This window comes from Selaginella moellendorffii, unplaced genomic scaffold (genome assembly GCF_000143415.4).
Source record: "Selaginella moellendorffii unplaced genomic scaffold, v1.0 SELMOscaffold_53, whole genome shotgun sequence".
NCBI classification, from domain to species: Eukaryota; Viridiplantae; Streptophyta; class Lycopodiopsida; order Selaginellales; family Selaginellaceae; genus Selaginella; species Selaginella moellendorffii.
In genome coordinates, this window is record NW_003314314.1 from 343,283 (window position 1) to 364,192 (window position 20,910).

The 20,910-nt window shown below is 45.7% G+C and overlaps 3 protein-coding genes across 4 annotated transcripts; 2 read left to right on the forward strand and 1 right to left on the reverse strand.

The window, feature by feature from the left end:
- The first annotated feature begins 5,829 nt into the window (after positions 1 to 5,829).
- LOC9635945 (polyphenol oxidase I, chloroplastic) lies at positions 5,830 to 8,437 on the forward strand. The gene is made up of 2 exons (XM_002982199.2): positions 5,830 to 7,405; positions 7,454 to 8,437. Exons 1-2 carry the CDS (start codon positions 6,456 to 6,458, stop codon positions 8,310 to 8,312), a joined length of 1,809 nt encoding a protein of 602 aa, XP_002982245.2. The 5' UTR covers positions 5,830 to 6,455; the 3' UTR covers positions 8,313 to 8,437.
- Positions 8,438 to 13,721: 5,284 nt separating this feature from the next.
- Positions 13,722 to 15,111, reverse strand: LOC9635948 (GDSL esterase/lipase At4g16230). Of its 2 annotated transcripts, XM_024687464.1 has the most exons (6): positions 14,853 to 15,111; positions 14,662 to 14,798; positions 14,499 to 14,599; positions 14,378 to 14,444; positions 14,047 to 14,308; positions 13,722 to 13,997 (listed from the first exon to the last, which is right to left on the reverse strand). In XM_024687464.1, exons 1-6 carry the CDS (start codon positions 15,085 to 15,087, stop codon positions 13,780 to 13,782), a joined length of 1,020 nt encoding a protein of 339 aa, XP_024543232.1. In that variant the 5' UTR covers positions 15,088 to 15,111; the 3' UTR covers positions 13,722 to 13,779. The 2 variants fall into 2 exon arrangements, with proteins under 2 accessions (XP_024543232.1, XP_024543231.1); XM_024687463.1 differs by having other exon boundaries at positions 14,378 to 14,599.
- A 1,698-nt stretch (positions 15,112 to 16,809) lies between these two features.
- On the forward strand, positions 16,810 to 18,220 carry LOC9636275 (trichohyalin). Its single transcript, XM_024687350.1, has 2 exons — positions 16,810 to 17,644; positions 17,709 to 18,220. Exons 1-2 carry the CDS (start codon positions 16,810 to 16,812, stop codon positions 18,218 to 18,220), a joined length of 1,347 nt encoding a protein of 448 aa, XP_024543118.1.
- The last annotated feature ends 2,690 nt before the right edge of the window (positions 18,221 to 20,910 follow it).

A 20,910-nucleotide genomic window follows, 5' to 3' on the forward strand; every position in this document is an offset into this window, starting at 1 on the left:
AGGCAAAGACACTCTTGGAGGTAGACATGGTTGACTACTCCACATTCAAAGCATCTTTTTCACTTTGATCAATAGCAACTAATAAATTACTTATGGATTTGTTCACTTTTTAGCAAGGAGCATGCAAATCTGTGCTGGAATATGTGATTTTGTTCAGGATTTACTAGGAGTGTGTCTAGCGCAAGGTCATCACAAATAAACCTCATGGCATCACCACATTCATCTTTGGCCTCAAGGGAAATCTCCAATACAAAATGCTCAAGCGAGAGTTTTGGATGTGTCATGAGGCATTTGTTGTAGTAGAGACTTTGGAGTGGGATCTTCTCCAAGAGCTCAAGATTTCCAGGGTAGAGGAGGTTTTCCTCCCACTTTCAAATGAGAGCTTATATGCTACTGTGGTTCATTCTTCTCCAGCCCCGCACAGCGATGATAGAGTTCCCCTAGTGATCGAGAAGGCATTGTTGGAGCTTGCAAGATACAAGGAAATCATCTAGCAGCAATGACAAATGCAAGAGAAGCTACTTGAGGAGTTTAGAGCATGCTGCGTATAGTAGATAGAGAGCGAGATGCCCTCCTCATTCTTCGTACTACTTGCATTGTGATGTTATGATGCATAGCACAAAGAGATGTTGGAAGCTTCACCCAGAACTTCAACAACCTTCTATCTAGCATGTTCAGCAACAACCTCTACCAGACAACACATTTCTTCCATGGCCAAAGATAAATACTAACAACAACTAGAGCAAAAAGCAATCAAAGACACCACTTCGTCAAGTTGTGGAAAGACACCGATGCACATCAATACAATTTATGTTGCAGAGGACAGTTATAAGGTGGTTGTTGTGACTCGAGGGTGCAAGAATGTTTCTCTTCTAGCCCCAAATATTGATGGTGAGCAGGATCTAACTCCAGTTTCCAAAACTTCCTTATCTCTCATGGCATGCAAGTTACCCCATGCTTCGATATTTGCAGCACCACCCACATCCTTGGTCATAACTTTGAATCCAACAATTGGATATTCATCCAACTTTCAGTGTGGGGTCTCCTAGGTTGCCTTCCACTCTTTCTCATGTCCCACAAAAGGTTCTTTCTTAGATTGTTGACACTCCAGTCCAGATCACACTTGGTGAGCTTTTGAAATGTGTACCCGGTTTTACTCTTTAGCTGGAGGCTTTTGCCAAGTCCACAGGCATCCCTATGGAACCTCAGCATGACATGCACATCATCAACACTCAAACCACTCATGATCTTGAAGCATTCTTTGTGGAGGTTTAAATTGGCGATAGATCTTTGACAGCAAAAGCATTACTTGATTCTAGATCCTAGAGCAACATCATCTCCCTCAACTTGGCACTTTCCAGTGGCTTAGAAGTGGTGAGAAATACAACTTTCATCCTCAAAATGTTTGCCAATCACTCAGTGGTCCCTACAAACCTCTGTCGTAATGTCAAGATTTTGGTGCAAGGAGTGGTTTCCATGCTAGATTTCCTTGTTGTGGACTTCCAACAGCTAGGATCTAGGAAGCTGAAGGACTCCATCATCTTAGGACGGCCGTGGCACCTCACTGCCACTTGCACAACAACTTGGGCCAAGGGAGGATCAATGATTAGCGATGGCATCCATGCAGCAATTCTTCTCAATGCCCATGGTCATTCTCTACTTCCATCCCTTCAACTCATTAGGAGTCACTAGGGACCCCTAATGAGGATCTACTAACCACTTTCTTCTAGACAAATAGCCACGTCCAGTTGCCTCCAGCAAATGCCTTGGAGTGGTATCTGCTGCAGCCATGGATTTTTTGACTTGCTTCCATAGTGTGGAGCTTACATCTTGAGCCTATATCCACCCCCAAGTTGTAATAACTCTACCTTTATAGAAAATTCCTCAAGATGCATATACTTTACCATACAACCTTAGAAGCTTGCCGGCCAATGTGCTCACACCTTCTCAAAATGCAACTTTTGATCCTGGAATTCTTCACTATCTTCCTCAGAGTCCTCTACATGATCTCAGCATTAAGACAAAGCCTTTTCAAGTGGTACATAGTAGTTTTGGAGCTGTCAACAAAATAAGGTCACATGGCATCAACAACACTTTGGAGAGCACAACTTCTTCACTCTCTTTGAATACACTTTTGACTTTCTAGCTTAGTGACTACACTCTTGGTGGCACTTTTTACCCTAAAGCTGCAATCAAGCCTTGTTGCTCACTTGGGATATGACCATGACATAAAGGTGGTGGGCATTTTCCAGTAGCATCTCGACTTTTCCTTTGAGTTTCTCCCAACTAGGCACCTCGTCTCAACTCTTCCCAAACTTAGGTTCATGGCTGGATCCTAACTTCATCCTACTACAACACTCGAAGCATTTTCCAACACTGTCGACACTTCACCTGGCTACCAGATCTTTATCAGCAACACATGATGACTTCCACAAGTCTTTGGGGACACTTTCTACCATCCTCAGAAGGCTCCCATCCTTCCAAGCAGTTCTAGCATCCTAGATTCTCTTACAGTAACATTATTCACCACCTCGGTATGGTCAATGCAATGCAGCACTTGAGGGTGACTCAGCTAGTTTCAATGGCATTCCAAGCCTTCTATAGGATGCCTTGCATCCTCCTGGAGTGCTTCCATCATCATCATCCATCACAGAAGCTATTTGCACTACTCTCTCTTTTGGTAGTGAGATCTTTCCATCTTCACTCATTTTTTAACTTTTTTTGCTTTTTCTTTTTTATCTTTTTGCTCTCACTCTTCTTACATCTTTCTTCAATCTAGGGAATCACATGGAAAAAGTCTCTTTCCATGATGAACACGGTCTAGATACATTACTGATTATATGAAGATTTCTCTACTCTTGCTAGTTTGTGCTTCATTTCTTTCCCTACATCAGTTCCATCCTCACATTTTTATCACCATTCTATATCATCCATACTCTAGAATTCCCTACCACACACTCACACCATCATTGCCCAACTCTCACTACACATACCCAATAATATTTTTCATATTTTCCACCATTCATCATCCATTCATACTAGACATTTGGGGACAACAATTCATCATAGAGGATCTTCCAGACAAGAAGCAACATAAATCAAGATATTCTCATGCACAACATGTGAGATATTCAATGGACAAGTCACATACCATGACTTTCTTCTTTTTGGAGCTGATTTCTTCTTCTAGTAGGAGAGCCCAATTGTAGAGGGCATCCAGCTGCTTTCAGAGGTGTGGCCAACAAAAACAATACCCTTTTCTTCCAGCTCAAATCACAAGTGAAGCAGTTTGCCACTTTTTGAGTGGCAATCCAAACAATTTTTGGTGTGAGCAATAGTTATGACTTCACAATTCACTATATCAGATTAGAGCCCATCTTTGGACACACTCAATCATATAATCTATCTACCAAAATCCCCTATCATCACTCTCTTCCATTATAGTTCATCTCCTATTTCACAATTAAGCAATACAGCCTCTATGCTTTCTTCTTAATTCTTAGCCAAAGTTTTGAGCACAAATTACATGAGCTTGAAGTTGTATTAGCATATTCACTTTCCAGAGTGTGGGAACTAGGTTTGAGCTTGTTTCCATTTGGTTTTCTTGCTCTTTTCTCCTTATTTTTTCCTCTTCTCCTACTTTTTTGAGTATCTAATTCAACTATATAATTTCCCATTGGATTTCCCTGTGTCTCTTCACTTTAAACTCTTTTCCCATCTTGTACTTTCATCTTTATTCAATTTTTTATTTTCATCTCTTGTTTTCTTTTTCATTTCTCTTTGTTTCAACAATTACCCTCTCTAGACACTATATTCTAGCATATAGGAGCATCTCAGCCGTGGGTTCTTGCACATTGGAGTCTTATGCACCCACCAATGGTTGCCTGTTGTGGCACTAGCTCATTGCCACTTTCTCCTCGTATCACATGTTATAGCTAAAGAAACAATTCTTACTCCCACTCTTACTCCTACTCTTACTCTTATTCCTACTCCTACTACTACTTCTACTCCCACTCCTACTACTCCTACTCCTCAATTGTAGCTATAGGTGTCTTAAGAGAGAGGGAGATGATATTTTGATTCTGAAAATATTCCAAATGATTGTATAAAAACCACGTGAGGGTGAAATATCAAGGGTTTTCCCCATTTTCTCTCAATTGAGTTTGGATCTATAGCTTTATGAGTTTGTGTATGAGGGATAAATCCATAGTTGGGGCTAAAAGATGCCCCAACAGATACTCTTCTCACCTTCTACTTTTGGGTGCCCTAGCCATTTGGCTAGAGTGAAGTTTTAATGAACCATACTAAGTATCCAAGTAGGTAGTGTCAACCACATTTAAATTAGGAGTATGATCTCTCGGAGGAGCTAGAGTTTGGCTCTTGAACACTTCACCAAGTTACCCCACTTATCTATCTATATTCACTTTCACCTTGGACTCCTTAATGGTTATATTATCATCCATCACATGGGGTATAACCTTCATTAGCCACACTAGCTTTACTAGCCAAATTGGTTCCATTAAAGTCTTCCCTCTATTATCCTTTTGGAACTCATTAAACTCCTTAGGGTTTGGGAGACTCTTAGATTCGGACTTAAACTCAAATTAGGTCTCGAACTTGGTCTTGGACTCAATCTAGGTCTTGGCCTCAGTCTTGGTCTCAATCCTGATCCTCGTCTCGGGCTCCATCTTGGGCTCCATCTTGAACTCCATCTCAAACTCCTTCTTTGACTCCATTTCAGACTCCATCTTGGGCCCATCTTATACTCTATTTCAAACTCTATCTTAGGTCCATCTTTAACTCTTTCTCAGACTCCATCTCATGTCTATCTTGGACTTCAATTGGATCGGACCTGGTGGTAATTTTCTAAGAGTTCTCATATTGCAAAGAATGGAGTATAGAGCAAACAGTGTACAGCAAAGAAAAAGCAACATGGTGGAAAAAATCAGGGTCTAAGGCAAAGTCAAGGAAATTATCACTAGAGTGATGGTTTACAAAAAGTAATGATGCAGAGATTCAACTTGAAGAACTTGAGCGAAGCAAGGAAAGTCTATAAAGGAACAGGCAGGACTTGACTCTTGGAAAGTGATGCTCGAGATTTATGGGACTTCCACGTTTGAGATTTGATCAGATCAGTGACTTTCTTTTGGCCAAGGAATGGGGATATTAATGAGTGTTCCAGTGTATAGGATGGGATCTAGGCTTACATGAAAAACTTGCTTTTGGAAAGAGCGATGGAAATGTTTAGAGAGATGCCATCACCAGATACTGTCTGAACGCAATGATCTCGGGTCCTTTGATCGCATGCCTTTCCCCCACTGTGGCAAAGGTGGCAATCACGGTTGGTAAGAGGTTCCACCTCTCAGTCTCCAGTGTTGGCTCTATGCTTGCAGATCCAAGACGTGAGCAAACACAGCTACACAAAAAACAAGAAGAACAGCGAGCAAACGTACCTCGAGGCTTCACTTTCCCGGATGGAACTAACTTTTTTTTCTCCAACGTGAACACATGGAACCCAAAGTACGCACGGACAAGTCATGCTTAGACACCACGTAAAACATCGTGAAAAGAAAAACACTCCAAGGAGATTTTTACTTAGATTGTTGTGTGGGAGAACAGCATGCTATGTGGTGTGATAAGAGGTCATATCGATTTTGTCACTTTCACCACCTTAGCATGACATCACACAACACAAATTCAACCCAACGACAATGAGCCCATGGGACTCGAACCTGGGACCTCCTAATCGCATCTCGGGAAGATTCCATTATTCTCTCTCTCTCTCTCTCTCTCTCTCATTCTCTCCTTGGCTCTCTCGAGCACATCGTCACTGGCGGAGGCGGCGCTACAAACATTGATCGGTTCTTCAAAGTCCAGGCTCTGCCGCTAGGCGTTGGCAGAGTTCTTCACGTCTCGCCCATCGATCCGGCGCCGATTTATGCCGCGCTCGATCGATCCAGGTTACTGAAAGTGAAGTGCTGCATTTCTCAGGGATCCTCCTCGATAGCGCTCCTCCATCGTTCCTTCTCCTCGAAATATCGCTCCACATCGATCTCTCCTCCTCCCGCATCGATCTTTCTTCGCGAAATATTTCTCTTTTCTCGAAATATTTCTCTCTACTTGTCGATCGATTCCACTCTCCAGCAATTCTCACCATGACGGAGCTCGAGAAATCCATGGCGGACGGGGAACACCGCACATCGGACACCCTGCTCGTGAGAATCGCCGAGCGGCCCCTTCCTGTCGCGCTATCTTCTTCCTCACTGCTGTCAGAGCATCGGATGACGTGGCAGCTTTGAGGGGTTCCCGTGGATCAAAATGTCCGATCACAATGGACAGCTTTGACCCCTTCCAATGTCAAACAGCCCACTACCATGTGAACTCGTTCGCCCTTTAATAAAAAGGTATCGCTTTCTAACGCGGTGATAGTCGAGATTTGGAATCTCTCATCCAACATGGATTCGTTGCCGGGCATGTCTCCCGCGGCACTCTCGCTCGATCGCATCAAGCTCCAGCACCGGAGCCGATGCCCACTTCTGCCCAATCGCTTCAAGATCACCGCCAATGCCAGGAAAGAAGCCAATGCCGCAAAGTCCTCTAATCCCTCTTTCCCCTCCAAGAAAGGTAGCTCCACCCCGGCCTCGATCATCGATCGCCGCGAGCTCCTGGCGGGAACAATCGCCGGCGGAGCTTCGCTCGCAGCGTCCCCTAGTGGTCCCGCGCTCGCCGAGCCCGTGGGATCGCCCACCTTCAAGCGCTGCCAGCCCGCCAACATCGCCAACACCAACACCTTCGTGATGTGCTGCCCGCCCAAGCCCAAGCGCGACACCATCGCCTTCAAGCCCGACACCGGCCCCATGCGCACCCGCCGCCCCGCCCATCTCGTGGACGAGGACTACATCCACAAGTACAACACGGCCTACGCCAAGATGCGCGCGCTTCCCTCGGATGATCCCCGGAGCTTCCGGCAGCAGGCAAACGTCCACTGCGTCTACTGCAACTACGGCTACCACCAGGAGGGCGATCCAAAGTCAACGCTCCAGATCCACTTCAACTGGCTCTTCCTGCCGTGGCACCGCTGGTACCTCTACTACCACGAGAAGATCTTGGGCAGTTTGATCAACGATCCAACCTTTGCGCTGCCGTTTTGGAACTGGGACAACCAGGACGGGGGGAGCTACATCCCCGAGATGTTTCGGCGCGAGGGCACCCCCATCTTCGACGCCAATCGCAACGAGGCAAACTACGCGCCCGCGCGAGTGGATCTCGGCTACGCGTCCGAAGTCGACCCCAAGTCCAAGCCCAACAAGCCCGACGATCAGATCCGCCAGGACAACATCTCCATCATGTACAACAACGTCGCTAAGGTCAACAACCAGGAAGCGTTCTTCGGTGCTCCCGTAAGGTACGTGTGCATGGCCAGAAAAAGGTGACGGAGCCATGTCTTATGCAGGAAAGGAAACAATAACGGTGGGGATGGATCACTGGAGAAAACCCCACACACGGCCGTGCACATCTTTGGTGGCAGCCCCAAAAACCCCAATGGCGAGGACCTGGGCAACTTCTACTCGGCCGGGAAGGATCCACTCTTCTACTCCCACCATGCTAACGTGGACAGGATGTGGGACGTGTGGAGGTCCCTGGGAAACCATGACTTCAGGGACGCCGACTACCTCAACACCGAGTTCCTCTTCTTCGATGAGAACCAGGACCTCGTTCGCGTCAAGGTGAAAGATGCCATCGACAACAAGACGAAGCTCAAGTACGAGTACGCGTCCATGCCCCAGGACAAGGTCTGGATCGACTACAGGCCACTGCCGCTCGCAAAGACGGCCTTCGCGCAGCCCGTTGCTTCGTTGGTTCCTGGAGCTACTGCTATGGCGGCCGAGTATCCACTCGTGAGATCCTCGTCCCAGAACGCCGAGCCTGTCAAGGTTGGAGCGGGCCCGCTGACGGTCACGGTGGCGCAGCCCAAAGGCAGCGCTTCGGACGAGCTCCTGGTCCTGGAAGAGATGGTGATTGGGATGCAGAATAACACTAACTTCAACGTGTTCATCAATCTCCCTGAGGCCAACGAGAGCACCACGCTCTCCTGCGCTGAGTACGTCGGCTCTTTCTACAACATCCCCCACTTCATGCCCGGGATGACCGAGTCAAGCACTCGGACCACCAACGCCAGCTTCTCCATCAAGCCCAACGTCGAGATCTTGGGCTTGAAGGACGCGGACAAGCTCGTTGTCACTCTGGTGCCGCGCGGGAAGGACAAGGAGAAAGTCTTCACGTTCAAGGGTGCCAGAATACAGTACGCTTGACTTTTGATGGAGCTGTAACTTTCGTTCTGTTTAATTTGGTTTCTTGTGATTGGAAAAAGAACAGCAGAAAACCAGCTGGCATGGTAAAAGGAAATCGAAATGGTGTTACTTGATGTTGCAATTTCCAATGTGAAGATGAAGCTTACGTAGATCCACTATCTAGACCAAAAATGCCACAATGAGAAGTATTCTATCAAACATACGCTGCTGCGAATGAAGACTCCTTGAGGCTACTGCTCTACGTGGATCTACTTGATCTACAACCTGCAAGGAAAGAACATATGCCACTGTTATCTTTCTTCCTGAATCTCACTTGAGAAGAAATCTTCATAGGCCGGGCACTGAAGAGATACGAAAGCCCAGAGGTTGAGTCGAGATAATTGATACCTGAAAGATTGTAAAAACCAGGAACTGATCAGGAAATCTTTTTCTCTCTTCCTGTAAGTTCCAAGCCTGGTAAAAGTTATAGAAACCGTTCTCTTGACAGGATATTGTCTCCAGAATAGCTTCGATTGAGCTCAATATTGAGCTTAGGAAAGGAGCCATACATCTACACGATCTGGATGCCGCAGTGCTAATCACTTCTGGAAGGGCAAATCGCTCCTCCCATGGCAGCGCATCGGGACAGCATGCCAAGCGAGAGACACATATCTAGAATCTTGGACCAGGCAACTCATCTCAGAAGTCTAAAAGAAAAAGTAAGATGTCCAATCACGACTTGCTTACTGATACGGGAACTCTGGCTCGAGATCAGGTCCCAAGGACAAAGAACAACAAAGACAAAAGAATGAGTTACCGTCCCAAGAAAATCAAGTGCGTCGCATCCCGCCCTCTGTCAGTGTCAACCTATGGAATCAGTGGAACTTGACGAGATTTGGTAATGATCTACAAACGTTATAGAAAAGGAAAGCTCAAATGAAACAAACTGTTCTAAGGTCTGTCCTCCTAGCCATGGGAAATGAAGCAGTGGAGGCTTGCTCTCTAAAATCTCTGGAAATGTAACCAAATGACTCCATGCAGTGGGAGCTCTTGGCGTTCCCGACTACAACCCTTCCAAGACGACACTGGCCGGCTACGACATCCCCAAACACCGGAGCGTTCTCATCAACTTCTGGGCGATACTGGGACGGACCGGAAGCATTTCGCCCGGAGCGTTTCCTGGGCTATCAAGCGAAATCCCTGCAAGCGCTCATGATGCCATTCTCTGCCGGGCGGAGAACTTGTTCGGGCGTGCAGATAGCTTCCCGCATGGTTCCTTTTGGGGTTGCAAGCTTGCTCCGTGCGTTTGATTGGAAGAGTGCGCGCGAGATCGATTTGTCTGAGAGGTCGGGAACTATCTCTTCTATGCCCGTGTCGGACTTGGTGGCATTCGCAACAGCTAGGCTGGAAACGTCTGTCTTTATGGCTGACCATGTAATATAACGTTGTCCCTCAAAATAACTAGGCATACTCGACAATGTTAGTAGCAGGATTTGCCGCCTTTGCCGATGGAAATGTTTAGAGAGATGCCATCACCGGATACTGTCTCTTACCAACCGTGATTGCCGCCTTTGCCATAGTGGGGGAAAGGCATGCGATCAAAGGACCCGAGATCATTGCGTTCCACCTCTCAGCCTCCAGCGTCGGCTCTATGCTTGCGGATCCAAGACGTGAGTAAACACAGCTACACAAAAAACAAGAAGAACAGCGAGCAACCGTACCTCGAGGCTATCAGGCAACGGTTTCGTCAGCCATTCCACAGTGCAATGACATCGGCAGAAGTGGAAGAAGAAGAAGACGGTGGTGGTGGTGTGGCCGTGAGTGCCGGCGCCGCGGGCAGTGGAAGAACTAAGACTCCCCTCGTCCTGCGCTTCTTCTTGGCGTTTAAATCTACTTCCAAAGAAAGAAGAAAGATCACTTTAGCCCAACGGTTTTCGATCACTCTAACACTTCTGACGAGGAATCCAGTGACTTGGAATGCGCTGATAGCCGGCTACAGCCGGCATGGCGACACCGAGAAGGTGTTCCAGCGGATGCTAGACGAGAGATACCAACAACTAGCGAAATGAATAGAACTTTCTCGTGCTGACTGTGGCCGGGGTTGCAACACATTCTTGTTCCCCTGCACGCGGAAGCTCGTCACGGTCATGTACTCCCGGTACCGCTCTCGATGTGGATCACGTACCTCGGCGCGCTCGTGGGGCTGATCGCGTCCAAATTGTCCCCACGGCGTGCGCGCAGTTGACCAGGCCACGGTCAGCTTGTCGATGGTTTTTTTTTTGTACATTGCAAGAAGGAAAAATCCCGACAAAGAAAGAGTGCAAATTCTAGTCATTGTTTATCAGCGCATTCGCCCTCCACATTCTGGATTCCTAGCGCATTCGATCGACGCACTCCTCCACAGGAACCAGAGTCCTCGGCGGGGCAACGCAAAAGCCGCGAATCTTCCTCCTCCTGCTGCTGCTATGGCCGCAGCCCAAACAAATCCCTCTCATGGCGAGACGGATCGCACAGATGCAATCATCCAGAGCCATTGAATTTTGGACGTGCTTGAGAGGATGACGAGGAGGAATGTGGTGTCATTCACGGCCTTGATCCAGGTCTACGCGAGAAGAGGAGAAAGAAAAGAGGCTGTTTGACGTGGTGGCCTGGACGATCATGAGAGATTGTGGAAAATTTGGGACATCGTGTGCCCGTGAGGAACGCCATCTCTACATATGATCCAAAATTTTGTACCAAATGAAACGATGGCTCTTGGGATGCTACTGTTTCGGAGAGTCTCAATCCTTGGTAACTTTGACTTAGGGTATTGTTTTCCGTTGACCACGTCCGCCTATTTGACTCTTTGATCAATGGTTTTTCTAGCTATCTTATAGTTATTAACTAATGTGAAATAGATTTAGTAAGGGTTAGGGAATTAAAGGCATTTTGCAAAGCGCAAGCTATGGCGCGAACAGAGCAGGAGCGCAGTGGATGCGTCACAGGTTTGTGGTCTCTCTTCCGACCAAAAAAGGCGCACAAGGGCGACAACAAGGTCCACCCGGAAGCCATCTGGAAGCTGAAGGTCCATTATCGTGTCTGTGAGGCTGTCTCTCGGCAAGTTTGACGTTGCGATTTCATAGCTCGCATCATCCAGGCGCAAGGAAGTTGCCATGCTGATCAAACAAAGTTCTCTCTTCGTTTTTTTCTTTTTTTTCATTAAAAACGCCATGGCGCTTTAGACTGTCGTTCACGATTTAAAGCTTTCGTCCGTGTCAAGTCTTTTTCCATACAATGGTAGCCTTATGAACCATAATTTTGGCTTGACAGTCCTCAGTAGGCGTTAACTCGGTTCTTACAAGAGTGAGTGAGTCTTCTTTCTTTCTGCAGTCAAATGGCTCTATAAACATATGGAACAACTAAAGGTGCGTACATATTAGTTCCTGACTTCTTGCTCTAACATGATCTTCTCTTTGCAGTGCGATGCCTGCCGAGTGCCTGACTGCACCACCGCCATCACCAAATCCATTGAGTACGGCCCAGCCATGGAAGCAGTGGGAGAGGCAGCAGAAGACCAGAAATTTAAGGCATATCAACATGCAAGTCTTCAAAGGCTGTCGCTTTTCTGTATCTCGCAAAGAAAATGAAATGAAATGAAACTAAAAAATCAAAGATCAGTATTCAAGTTCTTCTGCTGCTGCTCTGCTTGATCTAAAACTTAAACTGCTATTTGCTTTCTTTGTTTTGTCTTTAAGATGCTTGATCTTCTACTTTGATCTGCCCAAGAATACCTTAAGAATATTCTGGCACACCAAGAATATTCTGTTAAGATTTTAGCGGCAATATTTTTATTAAATAGGTATTTTAAACCAAATTAATATTTTTAATAATATTTATATCTGTGTAAACTACCAGTATCTAATTTTAGTGGCAATAGTTGCTATTTAATAGAGGTTTTGCCTTATCAACTACAGAAGAAATTATTATTTTAATATTTAATAATTTTTATTTATACTAATTATTTAAGTTAGCATCATCTAATTTAATATATATATATATATATAATTTTTATTATTACTACAAACTTAAAATGCCCTATGTTATTTTAAATATAATTTATAAATAAAAATTTATACATATTATATTAAACCCGAATATAATACCAACATCTAATTCATTATCAATGTCAAAAACACCTAATGTTCAGACATTGCAGAGTGATAAATCTTAAGTTAACATTTTGATCCATCCGAAAAAGCATATAATATATAAAATACATATGCTTATATTAGATGAAAGATTTACCAAAAATTTGATGTTGAAAAGTATGTGTAATTGCAACTTGAAAATTGGTTAATTGTGATGTTGTAAACCTTCTCATTTACAATATTAGCTCTATAATTGAGAACTATATACTCATAATAATAATATTTTTACTTGATGTTGACACTCTTCTCCCATCTTTAATTGTAGTGCTTTGTTGCTTTTGCTTCCTTTGACCAAGTATTTGCATTTGTTATTTTTTTATTTTTGGAAATTCTTGAAAAAAGTGCTAAAGTTGAACTTTTTTGATTAATGATCTCTTCAAATTTAAAACCTACTTCAACTAAAGCCTGAAGCTCTAAATTTGTCAAGTTCACCACTTCTTTAACTAGCTAATACATTGTATATATTCTGGTTTTTGGATAATTTGTGCTACAGCAAATCATGTGTGTCAAACTTCTATTAAACAGAACCACATAAACTAATCACAGTGTTATAGAGGTTGTCATCCCCAAAACCAAGGGGTTGTAGTGTGTAAAGTTCCTATAATAATGTATTCACCACATAAGTTTCCTCCAATTCAAGCAAGACACTTAGACTACAAATCCTCCTCCAAGTTGACATGTAACCCACCCAATCTTATAAATCTTTTGTTCTTTGACTTTTATTCAAACATGTTAGTGCTTCAAATACATACTATTATGTAAACACTTCTTAAATCCCAAGTGGTGTGACTTTAAGCCTAGAGTGCTACAACTTCATCCCATGCTTTGGCCCTTCATCCATATAATCTCTAGCATATTAAATATTAGTAATTCTTTCATCTCATCCACAATTTGGATATCAAGTGTAAAATCACTCACTTGTCCGCAAAGAATGTTGCCACCCAAGGAGAAAATAACCTAATGAACAACTTTCCAAAAGAAATGGAGCAACTCAAAACTCAACTTCTTGAGGGCTTTGAGGGCTTTTTCAAATTTTATAAAACTAAGCTAGCTATCATCTTTCCTTGAGTTAACCACTCTACATTGTCCTAATAAGCAAGTAATGGCCTTTAAGATGAGTTCCATCCACCAACAATGGCTGGCAATTGTTTAAAAACAACTAAATGTTCCATAAGATTTTGTTTGGAAGGAAACAAATCCTCAAAAGTCTTAGCTTGAATTCATTCCTACAGCTTAATCCCAATTACAATATAAAATTTTGTTTATGCTCACTCTATGATGCAATGGTTTTGTTCATATAACTAGAGATCAATAAGCTGCTTTAGATTAAATGGAAACATAATTGTTTTGTTCCCACTTAATATAGCAGAGGCTATGAGACGGTTTGCAGACTCTGTTGGATGATAAGCATCCCAATAGAAGTATTGGTTTCTCGTAGAACAAACTGATCCTAATGGTAAACAAGCGAATAATCTCAAGGGTGATACTCCACAACAAGCATCACGGCCATTCACAAATCCTGTCATACAAATTACAATGAGCAAATGATGAATTTGTGTTAAGCTTACCATATTTTGAAGGGTTGTTTGTTGCATCATAAAATAGATCATATGTAGTTCCAAACACCATCTTCACTCCATTCAAGTCTCGATTCATCCCTGAAACCATATCCTTGAGTGCTCTGTCAAAATTCACGGCCAAAGAGTTGGCTTCTTCATGGCAAGCCTTGCCATTTGCTCCCAAAATATTGCCCTCTCTCTTAAATGGAATGCAACCAAGTGGTCCAAGAGCAAAAACCACTATTTTGCGAGCTCCTAGTTGATAGGCTCTCTGTTGAGTATCAAAATTAAATAAAAATCAAATGAAATGAGTTATTGAGCAAGAAAAGCAATCACTTACATTCAAGTAGCCTTTGTATGCAGAGATTACTTCATCTTGAAATTCTTGCGGAGATTTGCTCCTGGTGCTGTTCATGTAATTCAAGTAATCGTTGGATCCAAGGGCAAACAAAAATATTGACCGTGACAAAAGATCAAATGCGGGGTCCTCGCCTCCCACAAGCAAAACGATCTCAGACCTAGTGTTGACGAAATTCTGGATCTGCTTCCCAAGCGGCTGGATCTGGTCAAAGGTCCAAGGATGGATGGTCAACACGCTTCAAAAGCCCAAACTAAATACTTTACATTCTGGAGGAAGTTCACAGAGGAATCATTGAGGATTCGAGCGCCGCCTGATGCGTAGCTTACTCCTTTGAGGATCACACTGCCTTTTGTCTTGGGATCGTGATAAGCAGGGACTAGAGGAAGCCCAAGTTCTTGAGCTGGTAGAAACAAAACAAACTCAGAAAATGTGTAGATCAATTTGCCTTGCTTACCAATGAGATCCACGACTGTGAATCCATTGCAAAACCTTCCTGTCGCCTTCCCTCCTGGGAAATCGATTCCATTTGGCCGAAATGCTGCTTGAGCAGTGGTGACGAGGAACTTGTTGTTTCCGGGATCTGTCAAAGAGTCACCAAAGACGAAGAATGCAGGAGCTTGGGCACGCCCAGATCTAAGAACCAAAAAAAAACTCAAAATCGAAGCTGCTAGAGGAAGAAGACGCATCATCACTCTTCTCTTAGTCAAGGTAAAGTGGCGATCTATTCGTTTCTTATTCTCACACGCAGTCAGTCAAAGTCCACTTTATGGTCAATTTGGTAGAGCTCGGCAATCCTCCTCACAGTAACACAAGGGAAGAAAATAAAAGCAAGGATGGACCTTATCCAATAGCTGCCAATCTTGGCTCCTTCCAACACTTCATGGAGGACACCATCAACTAGAGAGCTTTACCAGATGACAAAGTACGTCAAGCGTAGTCTGTCTTATAGTCTCCGCAGCCTCTCTATGAATCCGAAACCCCCGACTTCAGCTAGATCACCTTCTCGCCATCTTGCTGCCATCTGACACTGGTTTACTTCGCTCCTCGCTGAAGCTGTGCCTTATACCGCAGCAGCGCTAATCCACTGGAGCAAACAAAAGAAGAAAAAAAGGCTAGAAACATGGGTTCTGATTTTTTTGGTTTGCTTCAATCGCTTTTTGTGTTTGCACAGACAAAAGGTCATCAATTGAGCGTTTGGATTAGATACCTTCCAGACCAGTCCAACTTATAGTCTACCAGCCTCCAGTCATCTTCGAGTTTCCTTGCCGCAATCTCGTCTTGATCCCTTCCTAAGCTGCATCCTGGCTGTGATGGTCGCTAGGCTCATCATCTCTTCTTGAGTTTCACTCAGAGCTACTCAACCGGCCAGGGATGTTGCTTGCAGTGGCATACATTACAACTTGTGTACTCTGATTGAAGACGAAGCTCTCCAGCAAAGAGCAGTGATTCTTGAGCAGTTCCTTAATACAAAATTATTTAAGTTTGGCATAATAAACTAGAAGCATTTTTTCTATAAGTTTTTTAATTTTGTTTTTGTTTTTATGGTATTTCTTGGAGGAGGACTCGTTTGATTCCCCAACAGATATGAAATATTGAAGGTGGTGAATGCAATCAATAATATTTTGTGTTTTTTGAACAGTATTTTGTAAGTTGTTTCCTACAATATTTGGTTAAACGTGTTTCCAGGCTTGCTTTGCTCCAAATCCAGCTACTAGCCCCAAATGAGAAAGTGGTAGAGCTCATCGCCGAGACAGCACTGATCGAGCACCAAGGATTTCCCGTGGGCACTCTGAATGAAAATGGAGCATCAATTCTCTGGGAGAAAGGAAGTCGAAACAATGGACGACCCGAAAGGTTCTCAGGAAAAGCTCTTCACTGAAAAGCTTTTGACTCCTGCTTGCACAATACCAAACCTGTCAACAAGGAAACAAGGAAGGATTAACCATCCGCTTCGCTAGCTTTTTTAGTCAAGAACTCCGCGGATTTGAGCTGGACCTCTCCTTCTCGGGTAGTGCACGACTTCTCATCGATCATGCGAAGCTCATGCTCCAGGTCCAGTTCTCAACGCGGATCCAGGCCAAAGAAATCATCGCTGGAGCCGCTCTACAACTTTCTCCTTGGTGGATAAAACGCAAGAGCTCTTCCCAGCCAGCCAAGCGGAGGAGGAGTGAGATCCATGGGGGAGGAGCCCTCGGAGGATGCAAGGATCAAAGCCCTGGGAGCTGAGGACGTCAACTTTGCTCTTTCGCTGTGATCAAGCGCTGGGAAGCTCTTCGAGGTATCTCTCGCTCGCAGAGCAACAACAAAAGGTTTAGTGAAATCAGCAAGATTACGACTAATACATTAATACATTAATGTACATTAATTGAGTAAGGGTTAGGGCATTAGAGGCATTTTGCAAAGCGCAAGCTATGGCGCGAACAGAGCAGGAGCGCTGTGGATGCGTCACAGGTCTGTGGTCTCTCTTCCGACCAAAAAAGGCGCACAAGGGCGACAACAAGGTCCACCCGGAAGCCATGGACGCGGCGGCCTCGAAGCTGAAACAACTCAAGCGCGAGGTGAGTGTGATCGTGGAATCACTCCGAGGGCAGAAGGCGATCGTGCCGATCAAGCCGGACCAAAACGAAGCCGAGGAGCTGAAGGAGAATCAAGAGAAGAAAGCCGAGCAGCTGAACGAGGAGGAGAAGGAACTCAGGCGCGCGATCAAGCGGCGGGAGGAGGAGCAGCGAGTACTGCGAGCCCAGGAGCTGCAAGCCCAGGAGGAGCTGCGAGCCCTTCGAGCCGAGCAGGCGGAGCAACAGCAGCAGCGGGTGGAGAAGAAGCGGGCAGAGAAGCAGTGGTGGGAGCAGCAGCGGGCGATGCGAGCGGAGCGACGGCGAGCCCAGCAGCGAGCCGATCACGAGAAGCTGCTTTGTTTCTCGACTGCGGTGGAAAATTTTGGTGCGGATGGTGCCCGATGGTGGTCCGAGTGCCATCTCACCGATGGCCGTGGAGGCTTCACCGAGTTCCTGCGCCTGGAAGCTCTTCACGAGGCCTCACGAGAGCTCTCCAAGACGAACACCAGCAAGAGGAGTGGCTTCGAACAGAAGGAGCAGCGGATGAAACCAGAACAAGAGGAGGAGCGGCGGATCAAGCAGGAAATCAAGCAGCCAAACGAGAAGGATCACGAGAAGATCAAGCCAGAAAACAAGCAAAAGGAGCAGCCAACCAAGCCAGCTTTGCTGCCAGCCGGTCCGCGTCGTCCAGGTATGGTTTGTCTCTTTTCTCATCCTTTCTTCCGTGACTTAACCACTGTCTCTCGGACTTCCAGGTTCCAGGCCCAAGACTGTTCGCTTCTCTCCATCAGCGCAGATCATTCTCCCCGACGGCACGCAGCAGCCGACTGAGTGCCATCTCCAGGATGGGCGAGGGGGCTTTCTGGAGTTCCGGCGCCTGGAAGCTCTTCACGAGGGGTCGAGAGAGCTAAAGAGGAAGGAGAGCAGCCAGAAGATCGACGACGAGGTCAGGGACGAGGACGTGGTTGAGGTCGAGGAGGGGGCCACCTGGAGCTGCCGCGCATTGGAGCTTCTGATCAGGCTCGCCGAGTTGACGTACGAAGAACTGAACGGAAAATCTAGCGACAGCGTAAGGATCCAGAGAGCGCGGAGGATGGCGAGGCTTCAGAGGGAGTTGGATAAAATCCCTGAAGAATCGAAGCCGTGGAGGAAGAGCAAATCCGGCAAAATGGTGTTTGTGAAAGTGGCCAAGGAGATCTGTGATCGCGCGGGAGACGACTTCGTCCGAGAATTCTGGAGAAGACAGGCAAGCTTTTCTTTTCGTTAGTTTTTGGATTCGGGCGGTTTGCCAATAACTCCCGTGTTTGTTGTAGAGAGCTACTTCGCTCGCGGAAGCAAATGCCGAGGGAAGGGATGGTTGTGGTCATGGTTTCTCTCAACACGGTCGGAGGATTATCAGCAAGGAACGACGAGAATACAAGACTGGAAACGAGACTGGAAACAGGAGTGGACGGTGTTTTGTCACTGCTGGAGAATCACTGCTCTTTGCTGGAGAGCTTCCTCTTCAATCAGAGTACGCAAGCTGCGATGTATGCCACTGCAAGCAACATCCCCGACCAGTTGAGCAGCTCCGAGTGAAACTCAAGAAGAGATGATGGCGAGAACCAGGATGCAAGGGATCAAGACGAGATTGCTGCAAGGAAACTCAAGAATCGTGGAGATGGCCGGCCAGGATGCAGCTTGCGAACTCTGGTCAAAGCTCTCCAGTCAAGCAGCTAAGGAGGCTGACTATAAAGTTGGACTTGTCTGGGGTCTATCTGATCAGCTTCCCAGTCGACGGAGATGATTCAGGAGGTGCTGCTGCGGTATAATGCTCCAAGGCTGTCCACAGCTTCAGCGAGGAACGATGCAAGATGGCGAGAATATGATCTAGCTGAAGCTGCTCGTGACGGTGGGGGATATCGGATTCAGAGAGAGGCTGTGGAGACTATAAGACAGACTACGCTCGAAGTTCTCTGTCATTTGCTAGAGCGGAGACTTTGAAACTCCAACCCTGTCCAGGAATGCTCGTACAGCTGCTCGGATGATAGTATCAGCAAGGAACGCAGTGGCAGGTTGCTGCAAGGGAACTCAAGAAGATGATGATGGCAAGAAGATTATCTTGATGACGCTGCTTGTGAAGGTGGAGCGATTGGAAGGATTCACAGGACTGCTGCTGTTCGCCTCTGACGTGCAGTCTGGTATCTGCTAGAGCGAACTTTAAGACGAAAGGACTAGTTTTAGAGGAGTCATCGAACGCAGAAGCTGTTGCAGAGTTTAGGAGGCCATCTGGCTTCGCATGCCTCTCCTCAAGCCCTGTCCATGCGTCCTTCCACTCGAGCTTCTCAGCACGAAGCTCCGATGCCTAGGCCTGAAGTGGCGAAGAACAAGCCGATTCCCTGAGAAGAGAACACGAACAAACTGTCCGAGAGGTTCTAAGCACGACGAAGGAACGAGAAATGAGCTCGAGAAATCGGCTGCAAGGATTGGTCACCTCGAGGCCGTCAAATGCAGGAAAACTTGGAGTACATCGAAATCTCCGAGCAGATCGAGTGGCACAGGGAAGCAGTAGCAGGCCTCCAAAGCGCCAAGTTTGAGCTACCAGTCTCGAGATCCACACTCTTAAGTCAAGCGAAGATCAATCTTCTCGAGGAGAAATTCTCACTTGACTCCAAAGTTTGGGAGGTGTCCGAGACGATGGAGCAGCACAAGCAGTCGAAAGCGGCGCTCCAGGCGGAGCAGTCGGCCAGCCGAGCTCTGGAAGTCAAGCACAGTCCATCAAACTTTGGCATGAAGCAAAAGATGGGATGCTGAGTAGTTGACGGAAACGTGACGAGAGCTCAACGCTGTCCAGGATCGCTCTTACAGGTGCTTGGGTGATAGTATATCATCAAGGAATGATCTCGATCTCGATCTCGATGAAGCTGCTTGGAGCCAGTGGTGCGGATTCACCGGATGTTCGCCTCTGACGTGGGGAGATTACAGACTATTTTTTATCTGCTGGAGCGAACTCTAACACGAAGCAACAGTAGGCAATGGCCACCCTTTACAATCGAGCAATCTGGACCGAGGGTACGTAGAGTCGTCCTCTTCCATTTTTTTCATCCGTGGTGTTAAACAGCAGAAGAAAGCCTCTCAAGGCCTACAGCAACACACACTTTGTGGTATTTTCTTGTTGTTTTTCTGCTCTGCTGGAAATCTTCTGAGCTCCAACTTCGTAGGAGGCCGCGTTTTTTCTCTGCGAGGTAATCTGCGAGACTAAATAAATAAAACATCCTGGAGACTATGCTGAGCTGCTTATTCTGGCCCACTAGTAAGTAAAAACCTTCAAGTTTTCTACTCTATTAGAAAATAGTCTGTTCACCATCTAAGGAGTGGCCGCTGTAATCGAGAGTAAGACATCTCGCTCCTTGTATGTTAAAAACTTCGGAGATCCAGAAGACTATCACAGAAAGCAAATCAGGGTGGAGAAATTAGGACTTGAAGCAGCGAAACTGTAAGAGGTCAGAGATCGGAGCAAGTGGGACTGAACAATTGTCATTGGATTGAGCAAGTTCGATAGTAGGTTCGAAAATCTAAAACTTGGGAAGCAGAAGCAAAGACTAAAAAACTTTCTTAAAGCAAGCAGGGGCAGCAGCTTAAAAATTTAGAAAGCAGAGTAGCAGTGGCTTTTTTTAAGCAGAGGCAGCTTGAAAATAAAAAAGCAGCGATTTTTTCGACGAGCAGCTTAACGACTATAAAAATTTCGTAAAACAAGCATAAGTTTCTGAGCAGCAGAAGAACTTGAATTGGTCTTTACTTTCTATTCATATAAAAAACGATTGTGAGATTCAGAAAATCGACTAAAATGTAAACTTTTAACAGATCCTCTTGCATCTCGGGCTTTGATCCTAGAAACAAGGAAGAAAAATTAAATATCTAGAGCACGTTAGAAAATACTTGTGCCGTTCTTCTTGAATTTGTCCATAGCTTCCCCTC

Coding starts and splice junctions, on each gene's coding strand:
- LOC9635945 (XM_002982199.2), top strand. CDS start 6,456: ATGGATTCGTTGCCGGGCATGTCTCCCGCGGCACTCTCGCTCGATCGC. Junction 7,406..7,453: donor TTCTTCGGTGCTCCCGTAAG/GTACGTGTGCAT, acceptor TGTCTTATGCAG/GAAAGGAAACAATAACGGTG.
- LOC9635948 (XM_024687463.1), bottom strand. CDS start 15,087: ATGATGCGTCTTCTTCCTCTAGCAGCTTCGATTTTGAGTTTTTTTTTG. Junction 14,600..14,661: donor CTGTGAACTTCCTCCAGAAT/GTAAAGTATTTA, acceptor ACCTTTGACCAG/ATCCAGCCGCTTGGGAAGCA. Junction 13,998..14,046: donor AAACAACCCTTCAAAATATG/GTAAGCTTAACA, acceptor TTTGTATGACAG/GATTTGTGAATGGCCGTGAT.
- LOC9636275 (XM_024687350.1), top strand. CDS start 16,810: ATGGCGCGAACAGAGCAGGAGCGCTGTGGATGCGTCACAGGTCTGTGG. Junction 17,645..17,708: donor AGCCGGTCCGCGTCGTCCAG/GTATGGTTTGTC, acceptor TCGGACTTCCAG/GTTCCAGGCCCAAGACTGTT.